This window comes from Colletotrichum fructicola (assembly GCF_000319635.2).
Source record: "Colletotrichum fructicola Nara gc5 chromosome Unknown KSG_Nara_v1_contig07, whole genome shotgun sequence".
Lineage (NCBI taxonomy): Eukaryota > Fungi > Ascomycota > Sordariomycetes > Glomerellales > Glomerellaceae > Colletotrichum > Colletotrichum fructicola.
The window spans coordinates 3,537,604-3,553,500 of NW_027094057.1; the positions used below are offsets into that span (position 1 = coordinate 3,537,604).

Consider the following 15,897-nt stretch of genomic DNA (forward strand, 5'->3'; position numbering starts at 1 on the left):
GTGCTGAGTCTGCGACATCGAAATGCAAGAATAGACGTGCTCAACTCGGGAGCCAACATATCGTGTTCGGGGAAGCTATCTGGGGCAGCTTCAGCCTACCCATTGAAGGTCTTCTGTCAAGAACAGACGGATATGACGATGATTTGCGTCTCTCGGCGAAAGACACCCATATATCGAGCTCTTTCAACGGCAATGGAGGGGCAGAGACTCGAACCCCGCCGACTGACTCAACGTAGGGCGGCCAATAATTGAGCTTCAATTGCTCGTCCCTCGAGGAGTTGCATCATCTTTTCAAGGAAAACTCGACAACGAGGCATGCGCAATGGCGCGATGGAGGGAAACACGATGGGGAAGCCGCGGCGGCCTCAAGTCACTTTGTATCTTTTTCCTGCAACCAAGTGGGGGCATGTCAGCTTCACCAGCCAATAGTGCCTCTCCCCGCAGGAATCCGCCTACCGTTCAGCCCTGGCTTGCGGAGGGTGCTTGTATGTCTACTTATATGTTGGAACTCAAGATGGTCTACAGATGTCGAAGTGCTCACGATAGAATGGGAAGTGGTATAGATGGGATAGAACAAAGCAATAACTCAGTATTTGATATAATTATTAGTATTCAGCCGTTTGAATCGATACAGTGGCTCAACTATTGGCTGAGAAACCGTCTCCGAATCAACAGTGACCTAACATTTAATCCATCCAACAGGTAGACCATCCCACTGCGGACAGCGCACGGGCCACTGAGGCCAAATCGCTGCGCCCCCAGGAAAACGGCACAGGCAGTGCCTATTCAGCCAGTAGGAAAGCTTCTGCCTGAGTCACTGGGTTGTTCAAATCCCCAGGCATCCCTCGCGCATCTCGAATCTGACCTTCTTTCTTTCCTCATCCGACTTTCACTTACTCTACCTATCTTCAAACATCGCCTTCATCTTACTATTGCACGCAAGCTTGACATCGATTCGGATCATCGATACAACCCTTTTCAAGCTTTCTTGACCCCTCCGCCTCAATACCAATGCGCTGGTTGTAGAAGCCGCTTCGCCCGCCGCCAAGATGGCCCTGCACCATGATCCACCGGTCAACGACCGTCTGGACCAATATGACTACGATGGCGATCCTGGCCGACTCGTGCCTGAACCGCCCTGCAAATTCGCTCTCGAGATTGACGAGCGATCCGATTTGATGCGACTGTCTCTGCACATTGGTTGTGCTTCGGACGGATGCGATGAAATGGATTGCTCGACGATCACCGAGAACGACTACTCCGATGACGGGGGATGCCATATTGCACCCTCATGGACATCGCCCGTCGACTCCAATATGCTTCCAACCTTGGGATCGCTTCCGAATATGATGCAGAAGGTAGGCTAACAATTTAGAGATTTTATCAACGCTCTACGAAACGTAGGCGCTAACACACCTACCAGTCTCAGTTGCCTACACATGCAATGACACGTCGGTACCGACGCATGTCGTGCTGCAACCCAGACATCAGCGTCAGCTACTTGTCGATGTTTCGACGAGCGGAAGACGCTGCAAGATGTGACGTCGCGACAAGCGACATCGCAGACATGGACCCTTTCCGGGTTGCGGAAAGTTTCATGATTCAGGATCCCATTCAACGGGAAGCGCTGCAGGAGCCATTTGGCTTGGGATATGATCTTCCCAGTGCAGCTTGCGCAGCCATTGCTTGCCAAGACTTCCATACCACGCCTCGGCGCCAGGAAGTCATCGGCATCATGAAGAACCTGTCGGTTGCTGTCTAATATGGTGAAGATGACGCCGGTTATCCGCGCAGGTAAGGCTTCGACTCGACTTACTTCTCACCCTGTGACATGCGACTGACGCTCGCCCCTAGGTTGGCCAAGGACCTGAGTACGTCGTAAAACTTCTCGAGCGGACATCTAAACTTGATGACTCCAGATCCCACATCGCTCACACACAGCCAACGCCATTTGTAAACCGCTACGCTCAGCACATTGCCGAGTCCACTACCATCTACGACCACAGCTACAACCACTTTGACCAGCAACCTTCAGCTTCGCCCACGGAGTTGATCGAAATGTCTGCTGCAACTTCCACAACAGTTGGCAGACTAGAAGGCGATAACACTACCCACACAGAGATTGACCCCCTCCTCACTACCACCATGGCAGTGACTTCCACCGGCTGGCCCTACGGGGCCCAGCCCGGATGCGCTGCACCCCACGACACAATGGAGAACATGTTCACACAAGGCTCGCCTCTCTCCGAGCTCTACGAGTCGCCGGATGAGATGGCCTGGGCCACCTACATTAACGAGGAGATGCTCGCCCCCAGCGACTTCACCATGAACTACCCCTGCCCCACGGACACCAGCTCCCCGGAGGACATCATCAACGACCCCACCGTCCAGTACGACGTCGAGCAGAGCCTCTTCTCCTTCAACGACCCCCTCCCAGACCTCTCGGCGTCGTCGGACTACCTCTCGGGCGACCAGCTCTCCGCCTCCTACTTCGGCAGCGCCAACACGTCCCCCTTCGAGCAGTCTCTCGACTACATCCCCGACGACATGGACTTTCTCCAAGACCCAAGCTCCATGCCCGTCTGGCCCCTCTCCTCCACCAGCGCCTCCCCGCTCCCCACGAGCACCACCTCCCCGACCTCCCCGGACGCCGCCGACCACCCCTACCGCTGCACCACCGACAACTGCACAAAGACCTTCCGCAAGGAGGCCCAGCTCAAGCAGCACCAGCGCGTCCACCGCAAGTCGCTCGTCTGCACCATCTGCCGCGCCGAGCGCCACACGGAGCACAAGTTCGCCCAGGTCCGCGACCTCGAGCGGCACCTGCAGGCGCGGCACCCCGAGGTCGCGCAGACCGCCAACGTGCGCTCCGAGATCCGCGAGTGTCCGCACCCCGGCTGCGACCACCGCGGGCGCAGGGACAACGTGTCGAGGCACCACGAGAGCAAGCACGGCAAGAAGCTCAAGTGGAAGAGGGGCGTTCCCCACGTGGTGGGTTAAAGGGAGGGTCCTTTTCTCTCTGATGGGTAATGAGAAAACACACAAAAGAGCGATGTGAGTTTCTGGCGTTTATTGATACCTGCATTTGTTTTGATTTTATGACCGGTTCGGTTTGGGATATCTCGGTAGCATAGTGCATTTAGACCAATACATCTCAAAATAATTGCTGGTTCCGTGGGTGAATGTTGAGGCTGCGATGAGGTTGCTCTCCATATCTGGAGCCGCTTCTTGTTGCGCCACGCGTATGGAAATCCACAACACAACAAGACCTGCTGCAGCAAACAGGCATTCAGGGGTTGGGACCACAATTGGGTATTCGCAGTATCCTGTCCCTCCTCAAGACGGGTCAACTCTCGTACTCCGCGGAGCCATCTTCAACTTCATCACCATTCTCTTGCCAGCTTAACATCAGTCTCACCTATTCGTAACTTCAACACGAATCCCCACACTGCCGCTTCCGTCTTCAGGGGCATCATGTTCAAGGAACGAGTTGCCACATCCCACACCTTCAACTCTACCATCAATAATTTTAAGTGGAACTGTGGCTTTTTGCTCAAGGAGAAAGACCCGAGCATCCACTCGGGTGACAGCAAAAAGAACGACCGATTTTTCAGCGTACATGCCTACCCTTGCTCTACTACTACGCTTGATGTTAGGAAAATATATTTTGTTTTTTTGGATACCCCTCCATCTCACTGGTGTCTCGTTCATTTCTCCTCGTTACAGGTCTACTTGCCTTACACTCACCTTGACACAGTGATGAAGAAAAGCAATTACTATGATCTGTGCGCTGGGGATCTCTTTTCGGCAACCTTGAGGACTGGCGGCGGCCGGAATTTCTTCGGGTTAGGTTACGAAAATTTCGACTACAAGCCCCTTCTGGTCTACCTCCATGGCTGTAGATGGCTGGAGAAGAGTTACCTCGCCGCCACCAAGAAAAAGGTTTTCCGTGCCTGACCCGGAGGTGAATGTGCCCCTGAGTCACAAATCTGTCAATGTCCGCTGTAGATGGTGCCTGGCCACATTGTGGAATACTGCTTACGGCTCCTGAACGGGCCGTGAGCGGTTCCTGACAAAGTACTGCCAGTTCAGGTTAGCCACAGTTTTCAGGGGTTGGATATCTCTGAAGTTGTCAGTAAATGACCAACCTGGCAGTCTGCAGGCCTTCAGCCACATTATAGGATACAGTTTACGGGCCCTGAACGGCCCCTGGACAGCCCCTGAGAAAGCAAATTGAAGCTAATCCCCACGGGTTGAGTTGCCAACTCTGCCCAGCTGTTCAGCAAGTGAGAATAGCACCTGATCCGTAGTCTAGTCTGTCTTGCGGATGGGCCTTTCAACGTCTACTCAACTCCTTCTGTATGCATCTGTTGCATCTTTTCAAAGTCCCAGCTCTTTGCAGTGCTGTCTTAAATCCTGTTCTATCAAGTGGTAGAGAGACCACTTCCGGGCATCCGCTTTCTTGTCAAACTGCCCACAACCACACCTTTTCAGAGACTTTGCAACTGTGTATGATGGTGTTACGGACCTTGCCACCTGACATGAAGTTTCGGGAGCTCTCAAGTCTGCCAAGTGGCACAATGTCCCACCTCTTCGACTTGAGAACTCTGCAATATGACCAATTCTCCTCGCTTTGACGTCAACTACGGGCTTCAACTGCAACTCCGCATAGATGTTTGACTTCACACGCAAGGTGGTGTATCATGTATGGACTCTTCATGCTTGGTAATGGTTTACGGATGGGTCTGAAAGGTGAAGAGGAGAGAGGTTGCGGCGAGCCTTCAGAATCCCTTTAAAATGCGTGCCTCGCTTCCTCGTCCTGGGCTTTCTTTCTTTCCTTCTGTGTCTCACTTCGTTGATTCGTACTCTCGTCTTACTTCTTCAAGTCGCTATTTTACAAACCGCTGTTCATCTCGCCACTCACTACTTTACTCTTCACTCTGATTACTCCACTTTATTACATCCTCCAACTATCTATCGTTCGGCTCCTCAGTCGTTCGCCATAACTATCGTTCGGCTCCTTGGTCGTTCTGCGTCGTTACTTGTAGTCCGGCATTATCATCGTCCGGTACCTTTACCACTACACCATACCAGCTCGCATCATGTCTTCTACTACCATGATCGCCAACCGTACCTCCATCATCCCCGCCAACGGCTCCGTCGTCCGCCACAAGTTAGGCGTAGACATGGCCATCACAGCCGGCGGAGAGGTTACCGGTTTCGAGCTCACAGACGCTACAAACAAGACCCTTATTTGGACTGGCTGCGCCAGCACGGTCAAGATTAGTTGGGACAATTATGGAGTAAAAGACGTCGCAAACCAATATCGGGAGCTTCTCAGCTACCTGCAGACGTTCGCGAAAGTTTCTTATTACACTTGCCCAGAAGTGCATGACTTGCGCTGTACCGTCAAGATCACCTTCGAGAACAGCGACCAAGCCGCGATGGCAGTCAAAGACCTCGCGCACCACTATTCGGAGTACCTCCTTTGTGATCAGGCCTTCGAGGCCCGTGTTGGAGTACCCTACGACCAGATGAGTACGATCTCTAAGAAATTCAACGAACTTCATGTCCTCGCCCTCCGCGACAGAGTGACCACCGAGGTCCAGCGATCAGAGACCATGGCCACTATCACTATTACCGGCTACAACAGACTGGCTGTGACCAAAATGAAGAGACAGCTTGCGGAGCTCATTGAGCAAAGCACCATCCTCGACACCACTACCCTTCGCGCTCCCGAGATCCAGTCAGAACGTACTTGCATGGCCTGCTTTGACGTCCTCAAACGGCCCGTTCTGCCATCTTGCGGACATCAATCACTTTTCTGCGCCGAGTGCCTGCTCGAGACATACAGAGCCAACCACAAGAAGGGGCCTCTCCGCTGCACCGAGCAGAACGACAACGGAGAGTTATGCAGCCAGCCTATCGACCTCGAGTGTCTCGCCAACAACCTACCTCCAGCACTCTTTGAGGATTTTCTCGACCTGGCCGCCAACGCCTTCGTGGCACGCAACCCTAATCTTGTACGCCACTGCCCCACACCAGGGTGCCGCCAAGTGTACCAGCCAACTCCTAAGACCGAAGGCTCCATGGGCACACCAAAGACATGCCCGGATTGTCTGGTGCGTCTCTGCACCACGTGCGGCCACCAACATGACAACGACAGTCCCTGTGAGTCGATGATAGACACAGATCTCGAACAGGCCAAAAAAGACCTTGAGGCCCGAGATTGCCCCGGATGCTCAACTCCGATCGTCAGATATGATGGTTGCGATAAGGTTGAGTGTCCAGGATGCGGCACCTTCATCTGCTGGGCCTGTATGCAAACACACAGCACCTCCATTGCAGCATACAACCACATGATAAAAGATCATGGTACCGTCGGTGAAGGATATATTCTCCACGACGAGGACGGCAATCCCATCCTGCCCGACGATGAGCGGATTGAGAACGAACTCGCTCAGCTCCAATTTCCCGTCGACGACGAAGATCCCGAACCCGCGCAAGATGACGGAAGGGATAGGGGTGAGGGACGTATGGAGGCGCGCGTCGGAGAACAACAACCACAACAAGAACGACTGCTCGCTCAGGATCTTCCCGTCGGCCAAAGCTGGTGGTAGATCCTCGCCCATACGTCCTCCCTTAGTAGTTTCCTGCTTTGGGTTGTCACCGCCCCTCTTACATAACAACACCATTCTGCCAAACCATGAATGGACCGAGTACAAGCTTGCCGAGCAAGAGTGTCTCGACGACAACAAGTATTACCTCGACAAAGACCAATATGAGGAATACGGAATGCGACTCGAGCCCACACAAGACAAACACAAGACAACAGCCGAGATCGCGGGGAGGAAAGGATGGAGGTGCGCGCAAACAAACAACCACAACCACAACCACAACAACCAATGCCGGACGACGCCGCCAACAACTACCACTACAACAATGGCAACTCTGACGGAAAGCGATTGATTCCCCGACGATGTCACAGGGCGTCCGGCCGCCGCACTCGAGAGCTACCCAGGCCATGCCTTTAGTAGTCTCTCACACCCATCCTCTCTCTAACAGGTTTTTTTTTACCCTTCGGGGTTTTTTTACCTTTTTTTTTCCCTCCGGGGTTTTTTTTTTCTTTCTTTTGGCCCACAAATACAAACCACAACCACCACCGCCAAACAAATGTTCCCTAACCTATGCAATGTGATGTGATGATGCTTGTCAATGTGTGTAGATGTGCGTAGATGTGTATTATATGCTTCCATTCCGTGATGCACCCCACTGGATAACCGGCACCTTCCATTGTGGCTTGCGTCTTACTTTGCCATAGCAACCTTGCATGATCACGCCATACAATTATTGAAGCTATTCAGATAAGATTGGTCCTCCCACACTGTGCCTCTGGCCTACCCCTCTCTCGTCCTTCTTGCCGTCCTCTCTGCCGCCATCTCTATCGCCATCCCCGTCGCCCTCTCCTGTCGCCCTCTCCTGTCGCCCTCTCCTGTCGCCCTCTCCTAACCACCTTCCCTGGCGTCCTGTCTGTTGTTCCCTCTGCCCCCTTATCTGCCGTCTTCTCTGTCGCCCTCTCTGCTATCGCTCCAATGACGAACCTTTGTACTTCGCCCTTGACTATGTAATTCCTTTGCGTGAAGTTGCATGTAGATATTTCATACTAAGCCTTCGTCAGATATGCAAAACCATGGGATGTTACAGGTCTGGCACGATCGCAGCCCGCCCAACTTCGAACTATAATCTGAGCCTTGAGTGTGGCTTCTTGGCGCTTTGATCAGTCCAATTGTTTGTGAAGAATCTAACGGCGCAAGGTGCAACTCAATGATGGCCAAGCAACCCGGAGGATAAAAGCCCAAGAGGTTCCTATATAGATGGCCAATGAAACGCGCCTGTGAAGTCTAGCTTTTTAAAAACATCACACCTCCGCCTCACGTACCTCTTTTTTTCAAACCCTGTATGTTTTCCAGGTAGTGTGCCGCGTTTTTGGTCGAGCACTCAGGGTTGCAGAGGGGAAAATCTCTGTTGTTGTTCTCAGCCTATCCACCTCTGTTCAGGTAACTGCTGTACTCAGTATGTTCAAACTCCTTTTGTCTCGAGTCAGAGACATGGTACACACGTACGACACCCCTCGTGGGAATAACACCTTGTCTCCAAATGAATCGTCTCTGGAGAACGGTCATCTATGCCGGGATTGTCGTCGGGGGCGATGCGCCAAAGGTGATGACTGCGAGTTCAGTCATGACAAGAGCCTGTTCAAGAAGACTGCCATGAACCTCTGCACGTTTTTCCCGAGAGGGTTCTGTCGCGTTGGGGAGGAGTGCAATATCCCACACGTTGACATGCCGTTGGACCAATTCGCACGTGTTCGGCCTACGAAGGCGCGTTGTCGCAGGGGAAGTGAATGCCGCCTTCCCCATGGGGACTCAGAAGAGGACACTGTGAGTAGCTCACTGCATTTCAGTTGCATCAGACTATCGCAAAAGCTCACTTAATCGCGCAGCTGTCCACCGACACCGATTCGCGCACACGACAGTTGCTCGGGGCGTCCTTCACGTTTGGCCCCGGGGCATCGGTCTGTGATGTTACTCTACCTGATAACTCGACCGCCGTCATTCTCAACATTGTGGGACCATGCAGTACGACGGCAGTTCTATTGCTTTTAGAACAAAGGGGCTTCCATGTCCCACTCACGTCCATCAAACTGAGATCCCAAGACTCGGGGCTCAAGTACGCTGTTGTCAACGGCCGAGTCCCTGGGTTTGCGGAGCTTTTGCGCGCGAACTTTGAGAAGGAGAAGGCACATGGCTTGTTTTCAGGGATCAAAGTTGTCACCGAAGAGATAAATCCGATTATGGAAAAAGAGGACTTTCACGTTGTGACTAGTCGGAAGATTAAGTGCTCTTGGCCAAAGGACCGTGACGGATCTGACTTTGCATGCGAAAAAAACGAGTTTGCAATGGTGGAAGCTATGCTGGCAGCCGTCGGCGAGTTGGAAACACGGCTTTCTCTCGGGTCAGACGACGAAGATCGTATATTGGACTCGGTGGCTTGGTTTAAAGGAGCAGAAGACGCCAAGCGAGCAGCCCAGACCTTTGACGGAACCCCTCTCCCTTTTAATTCGTCTGGGCTACTAAGTGTGAAGCAAATTCACTCCACGAGCTACAAGCTTTCGACCCGAGTTTTCCAGAGTCTTATCGACGAGGTTAAGAACCGTCATGACCACAGAGATGCTCAGGTCAAATTTCAAACATTTTGCGACACGGAAGAACACACCATACTGTCGTTGGAAAGCGACAATCTTGATGCTCTGGAGAGGAAACGACAAGCATTGGATGGTCTATTTGCTGTTAAGGTCATTTATTATTCTGCGGACAACGAAAGCCCGGTCTGGAGTCCTTATTTTGACGATAACGCCTTCCGAAACCGGATCCTCAATCAGATTGCAAAGGACTGCGGTGTAGCATTTCACTGTCTCCCAGTCAGCAAAGAGATCAAGCTATACGGCCCGCCTGAAAATATCAAAAAAGCCAACGAGGCTCTTTTCCTGAGTTTCGAAAACAATTTCACGGCCGTCCATCCTATTACTCTCAACGCAAATGCCTTCAATTGGGCCATCAGAGGAGGTTTCAAGGCTCTCTGTGAAGCCCTTGGTCAAGACGCTGTGAGGTATAAATCCGTCTGGCCGCCTTCCCAGATTAATATTGCAGGACCAGTCTCCTCTTACGAACTAGCCTTAGACATCATTTCTCAGAGGTCGACCTTCAGAGATGCGGTTGAGAGACTATGTTCAGTGTGCTGGACCGAGCCTGACCAGTTCCTGACGACGACGTGCGGTCATGTCTACTGCTTGGACTGCTTCCAGAACTTTTGTCGCGCAGGGGATACAAATTCTGGAGGCTTCAAGGTGGCCTGTATAGGCAATATTGGCCTTTGCAGATCCGTTATCGGCCTTGATGAACTAGCACAACATCTCTCACCAGTAGCGTTCGAACAACTCCTCGCGTCATCAGCCGAATCATATGTCAACAAACATCCCGAGGAACTCCGGTACTGTCCTACGGCAGATTGCGGATACATCTACCGAGTCAGTTCCACTGAGAACCCAAGATCTTTTGAATGTCCGAGCTGCGGCAAAGCGACATGCCCCTCATGCCACAACTCTCATCCCGCAATATCTTGTGCGGAACGTCGAGACAAGATTGCCAGAAGAGACGAAAAGAAACTGCGAAAGTGCAAGCGAAAGCTTGGGGTCAAGGACTGCCCCAAATGCCACGCGCCTATCGAGAAGTGGTCTGGCTGCAACCACATGAGTTGCAGATGCGGAGCACATATCTGTTGGGTATGCCTCGCCAACTTCGAAAAAGGCGATGAGTGCATGTTGCATATACGTCAGAAACATGAACCGATCTCATATGCTTTGTTTGGTCTGCAACAACTTTGAAGACTTGCGTGTCGAGAAACTCAACGTCTTTATGGTTTTGAATAGTTGGACTATGGCTTTGGAAGAGAATAACGACAGCGAACTGTAAATAGAAAGCGCTTGTTGTGATGAAAGATCTGGCGCCTTATTCTCACGAAAGTTTTGTAACATAATCAAGAACGTCAAAGGGAGCCTGGCAGCGTTGCTATTCTTCATTGTGTCAATAAAGGGTAGCTGTTGTTGTTGTACTACAAAGGGACAAGAGTTGGGATCCCCAGAGAGAACAACTGAAATTGTTCATAGGCACCCCGAGCGAAATCTTTGGATTGCCTATTTATTCCAGACACAACTTCTAGGTTTTACTATGTATCTCAAGTATACAATCCAGAAACAACACAAAAGCACGATAACCACTTCCATTCCTTCTCTCCAAATAAGTCTAGGCGTCTTCTGGAAAGCGCGCCCTCCAAAATCAATAGCCGACTCGCAATACTTGATACATACCAAACAGTTACAATGCCTGTCAAATCTGCGTATGAAGGACTAAAGCGCTTCTTGAAGGGCGAAAAGGAGGAGGTTGACATTGCGAAAATTCGACTGGCGAGAAAGCCGACGTGGCCCACTCCCCCTCCATCTCCCCGTTTGCCCCCTCCTCCTCAATCTGTCGTGGTTGAAGCTCCTTGCCACGACGGAAGACCTTGTTTTGCAGTATGGGCCTACACTGACAAAGACATGAGGTCGCCCGCAGGACCCGACCTTTCGAACATACCTCTTTGGGTCATCCGAGTTTACCATACCTTGCCCGAAGCCGTGTACGCTTACCACGTCCGCGACACGGCCGAGAAGATCTACACACTTGCGCACACGAGATTCGACGCCTTGGACAAAGCGTACCTTGAGCATCCCAAGTACCGGTACCGCATCGAAGTCATCGGGCTGCCCCTTCCAGAGGACACCAGCGATAGCGAGCGCATCGAGCGGTGCATGGAACACCACCGCGCAGAGGTTGCAGCGCGCCGGACCACAGGTAGTGTGTTCTTTATCCAGACAGCCGTTCAAGGCGACTACAAGCATAGGATCGCGATTCGCCGGCTGGACGAAGATAGACTGGGCGAGATCTACAGCGGCGGTAACTTTTTGGATGTGTCGTTTGATCCAAAAGCAATGGTAAGACCTAGTGATCCGGAGATGTCACAATATGGCTCGTCGCGGTTTGCAACTGCCAATGTGGGGAGGGTGTTTGGAACTTTTAGGCAGTCGATCCGTTGGTTTTATGATCGATACGTGGACAACGGCACAATCTACCGTGACATGGAGACATGGAAGTTGGAAGCAGCGAAGGGAAAATGATGGTGTATTTTTTAAGTCTGCAGGTAATCGAGTTCATTGTACAGATTGCCTTTTCTGGAGAATCAAGAGGCAGCAGTGATAAGCTTAATCTCGAATGTTTGTTGCCACTGAATCCATGCAAGTTCTAAATTGCACCGCCTTTCCTCATTGAAAAGTTCTCCGAGGGACGAGCGAGAATAAGAATGTGGCAAGTACGCCGCCCGCATTTGACTGATGTTTCCCTAGAAGGTTTGCCTACTTGATACACGTATATATGCATGCATGACTACCACTACACATGGCTGTAGATCAAACGGCAATTTGAAGGCTTTGGGCCAAGAGACCACAGAAAAGTGCATGTCTTGGAGGAATCTAGGAACATGCACACGACCTGCAGTTCCTGTCACTTTGATGGTCGTGATTCAGTGACTACAATATTGTAGCTAGCTTCAGCACAAGTGCGGGTTCTATTGATCGCATCCGAGCAAACAGGCCCATAACCCTAACCCAACGGATCCAACTTGCGTCACTACTTGGCAGCCGCGGAAGGCATGTTGTAAGCCAGGTCGGCGTCTTCCGCCCGGGCAGCAGCGGAAGGCTTGTTGTAAGCAAGATCAGCGTCTACCTCAGCCCGGGCAGCAGCGGAAGGCTTGTTGTAAGCTAGGTCGGCGTCCACTTCAGCCCGCTCAACCGAAGCTTGCGCGTCCAAGGCCATGTTTTGAGCTATGAAGAGAGTTAGATATTGGTGATTTTGTGCAGGAATTGAACTCATTACTTGCCTGTCATAGGAAGAGCATTGACATAGGTCAAGAGGCCAGATACAAGAACGATGACAGAGACCTTCATTTCGGCGCCTTTTAGCATTTGAGGCAATGGTTGACAATAAAGCGTGATGTAAAGAAAAGTGAGTTTTGAGGCTTGAGAGTATGGAATGAATACTCTTGCGGTCTGATAACTACCTTGACTGAGATGGATTTGAACATTATATATGCATCTGTTATACGCCTACGGCACCATCTCTTCAAACAACTTGCCAACCTTTCACGTCCCAGTGCTGTTTGTTCGATTGCACCTCTTGGGACTGCAAAATGTCGGCTGAAGCGGAGTCTGGCCAGACTCACCGCGTGTTTGTTGCGAAGAGCATATGCCCCGCTTTCTCCTACGGTCCCCGGTCACCTGCCCGACAACAACATTGAATGTTTGCCTCTCGGTTGATGCATTTTGATTAACTTGCAGTAATCTCTTGCTATTTTGAGCTCGAGTTGCATAGATATCTTGTCCTATCACTGTTTTCCGCCTCTCGAACGCATGGGTCTTCTTCCCGCTCAAATCAGACTTCATCTCCAAGACTTTCCAACCGAAGCGATGCTTCACAACTCTGTTGGATCTGTTTCTGTAACTACATACAACAGCCTCTCTTTGCCTTTCGCATCGGGGTGTTTACCGTATTAGATCTAGTTTACAGAGCCTCTTTGTATCCATGCAGCAAATATGTTGCGATTACTGCGAGGGAAGGCGCGGAGTGTGGTTTTCCCCTGTACAATCCATGTGAGCTGAGTCCTTCTCCCCGTTTGTCAAATTGTGCCCGTTTTTGCGGCGCGGCAAGAGCGCTTCGTCGAAACATCAACACGGTGTGAAAAGAAAAGCCATGCTCGTGGGATCTGCACTTACAATCTTTTGCGAGCGCACGTTGGCCTGCATAAGAAAGAAGGGGTCGTTCATCCTCGACGTTCTCCGCTGTCTCAACACCAGACCTTCTTCGAATTGTTTCTGGAGATTGTAGTCTCCTTCCTTCCTCAATAATATCCGTTCGTTTTCTTGTTCATTCCAATCGATCTTCGGCATGTTCGGCGACTCAACATGCTTCCTGTAATCGAGAAAGCGACATACAATCGGGTACCCCCAAGCGATGAATCCAGCGACGGGTCTTACAGCGAAGAGACAACGTTGATGCAGGAAGGCCTTGTCAAGAGAAGATCTAGATCATGTTCACTTCTTTTCAAAGCCCTTTGTGGGTTGGCTGTTCTGATCTTGTATTCGGCGGCTCTGATCCAGATATCTGCGCACATATTCAAAGCTGGTCGTATGCAGGGCACCAGGGCCATGGATTGTCAGTTCACACTGCGCACCGTCAAGTCCGTTGCTAATCGGTCCTACAGCTATCGTCGATAGATTCCTCCAGTATGAATTTCGCGAGTTCTACCAATTCGAGAAGGGGCTCCAGAACGTCACGTATTTCACTGAGCCTGACGCGGAGGTGGACAGGAACTGGCATAATATTCTCGCACGTGAGTTGCCACCCAAGCCTCTGAATAATTTCATCCATAGTTTAACGGTCTTCCTAAAGATCAAAATATTCGCATTCCGAAACATACAATGGAAGAGCTTGGTCGAGTGGACGAGGGTATCGAACTACCCGGAGGTGGTTACTTTGGATCTATCATGGTCTACCATCACCTGCACTGCCTGGTATGCTTGCTTCAAATCATGTCTCAACATGTGCAAATCGACTAATTCGATCCGTTAGAAAAACCTGTATCACGCCCTGCACCCAGAATACTACAATTTCAGCAAGTTGACAAGTCACGAGCAAGAGAGGCTCGCCGAGCACAACGGTGAGAAACCCCAACTCCGGCTTCTAGCTTTCGTAGCTTGCGCAAGATCATGCTTCTGATGAAACCTCCAGACCATTGTCTCCATATGCTTCGAGAGGCAGTGATGTGTCAAGGTGACACAACGCTGATCACCATGAAGTGGAACTCCACTGGTCTTCGGCCGATCGGAAACTTGACCAGTCCCCATGAATGCGTCAACTGGGACAGGCTTATGGAGTGGGTGGTTCCCAACTCCTTCGATGCTCTTGCTGATGGCATGCTGGTACATCCGACTTTTGGTATGGACCCTGATCCCTTCTCCGATGTTAGCCACAATGTGAGACGCCGAACTGACAAAATAACAGGACTGGTATTCCGCGATCGCCAATTAGTTGAAGCGTCCTGAAAGGGAATTTATTAAGAGTTCTTGCAGTAACAGATTTAGGATGATGCGTGAGGAGGAGTAGCGTGCAGAGGACTGGGCATTACAGACTTGAGATTCCGTGGTAATGGAAGTGCACTTGGAATTACTTCAAATTTGTTCTCGTAGATACAATACTGAGTCGTAACATGGATTTTGACTCAGCGTAAATAGCCTTGGCTAGACCGTTGACATATCCATGTGCTGCAAGATCATGTGCTCATACATCATCATTTGTCCCAGATAACTCAGTGCAGCACATCAGCGGCGTGCTCCTTGCGCGCAACATATTCCGGAACTCCCGGAGGCTTTCTCGTGTTCGCACCCCTCTTAGAGTACTCTGTTCTCTCCTCCTTTTGCTGCTGGGCCATCATCTCCTTGGCTTCATGCTTGCTTGAGGGGTCCTCTGCTTTACAGTTAGTACTAGGATACGTAGGTAGTCTACCAATGCATACTGTGAGTGTCGGCTTGAGAGTTGTTGTATTGAGGCATTATGATAGCTCGAAGGATTTATGTAAATAGAGTTGACTGTAACGATTTGGGGGCGGGAAGTTTGATCGCTGAGTGGAAGTTTGGTCGAATGTGATAGATGTAATGTGGAGGATTTCCTGGAACTATCGTTGTAAAGGCTTTTTAAAACAGTCTCGATAATCTCGATGTGGTATCAAATTGAACTCACTGTAATTTGAGTGACGCAAAGTTGCGTAAATGTATCGTCACTGACGCCGCGGCAGCGTCCGCATCGTCGGTTCCCACTTGACGTCGACAAATGGGTCGAATTGTGGGCAATGGGGAGCCACCCGTCTGATAAACACATTTTAAACCCACACATCTTCGATCTACAGCCGGGCAAAAAGCTCCGTCAAAAGACGTGTACAAGTTCGACCTTTCAGGGAGTATCTAATGTTTTGCTGTTGAGTAAGCCGGGGACTTCACCTCGGTCGCCGACCCCTGTCTCGAAGCACATGTGATTTTGGCTGAGCAAGTTGGAAGTCTACTGTCTTCACAGCATATGGAGTCGATTGAAAACAATTCAGCTGTTATGTTCGGGCCTATCGGCGAAGCTACTATGTACATGGAAGGCACCCGGTCAGAGAGGCATCAGCCAACAAGACCACGGCGCAGAAGTA

At 50.9% G+C, this 15,897-nt stretch overlaps 4 protein-coding genes across 4 annotated transcripts; all 4 read left to right on the plus strand.

Moving 5' to 3' along the window:
- Nucleotides 1–1,049: 1,049 nt before the first annotated feature.
- CGGC5_v012691 (uncharacterized protein) lies at nucleotides 1,050–3,000 on the plus strand (the record flags this gene model as incomplete). The annotated part of the gene is made up of 6 exons (XM_032030174.2): nucleotides 1,050–1,358; nucleotides 1,424–1,664; nucleotides 1,773–1,794; nucleotides 1,855–1,878; nucleotides 1,920–2,802; nucleotides 2,854–3,000. The coding sequence occupies 6 exons, from the start codon at nucleotides 1,050–1,052 to the stop codon at nucleotides 2,998–3,000; spliced, it is 1,626 nt and encodes a 541-aa protein (XP_031890109.2).
- A 2,102-nt stretch (nucleotides 3,001–5,102) lies between these two features.
- On the plus strand, nucleotides 5,103–6,620 carry CGGC5_v012692 (uncharacterized protein; the record flags this gene model as incomplete). The annotated part of the gene is made up of 2 exons (XM_066152738.1): nucleotides 5,103–6,122; nucleotides 6,167–6,175. 2 exons carry the CDS (start codon nucleotides 5,103–5,105, stop codon nucleotides 6,173–6,175), a joined length of 1,029 nt encoding a protein of 342 aa, XP_066007892.1.
- A 4,319-nt stretch (nucleotides 6,621–10,939) lies between these two features.
- On the plus strand, nucleotides 10,940–11,773 carry CGGC5_v012693 (uncharacterized protein; the record flags this gene model as incomplete). The annotated part of the gene is made up of 1 exon (XM_032030169.1): nucleotides 10,940–11,773. The coding sequence occupies one exon, from the start codon at nucleotides 10,940–10,942 to the stop codon at nucleotides 11,771–11,773; it is 834 nt and encodes a 277-aa protein (XP_031890178.1).
- A 2,082-nt stretch (nucleotides 11,774–13,855) lies between these two features.
- On the plus strand, nucleotides 13,856–14,752 carry cctO-2 (Cyclochlorotine biosynthesis protein O; the record flags this gene model as incomplete). The annotated part of the gene is made up of 6 exons (XM_032030167.1): nucleotides 13,856–13,862; nucleotides 13,912–14,040; nucleotides 14,100–14,221; nucleotides 14,280–14,367; nucleotides 14,439–14,645; nucleotides 14,712–14,752. The coding sequence occupies 6 exons, from the start codon at nucleotides 13,856–13,858 to the stop codon at nucleotides 14,750–14,752; spliced, it is 594 nt and encodes a 197-aa protein (XP_031890305.1).
- Nucleotides 14,753–15,897: the final 1,145 nt, after the last annotated feature.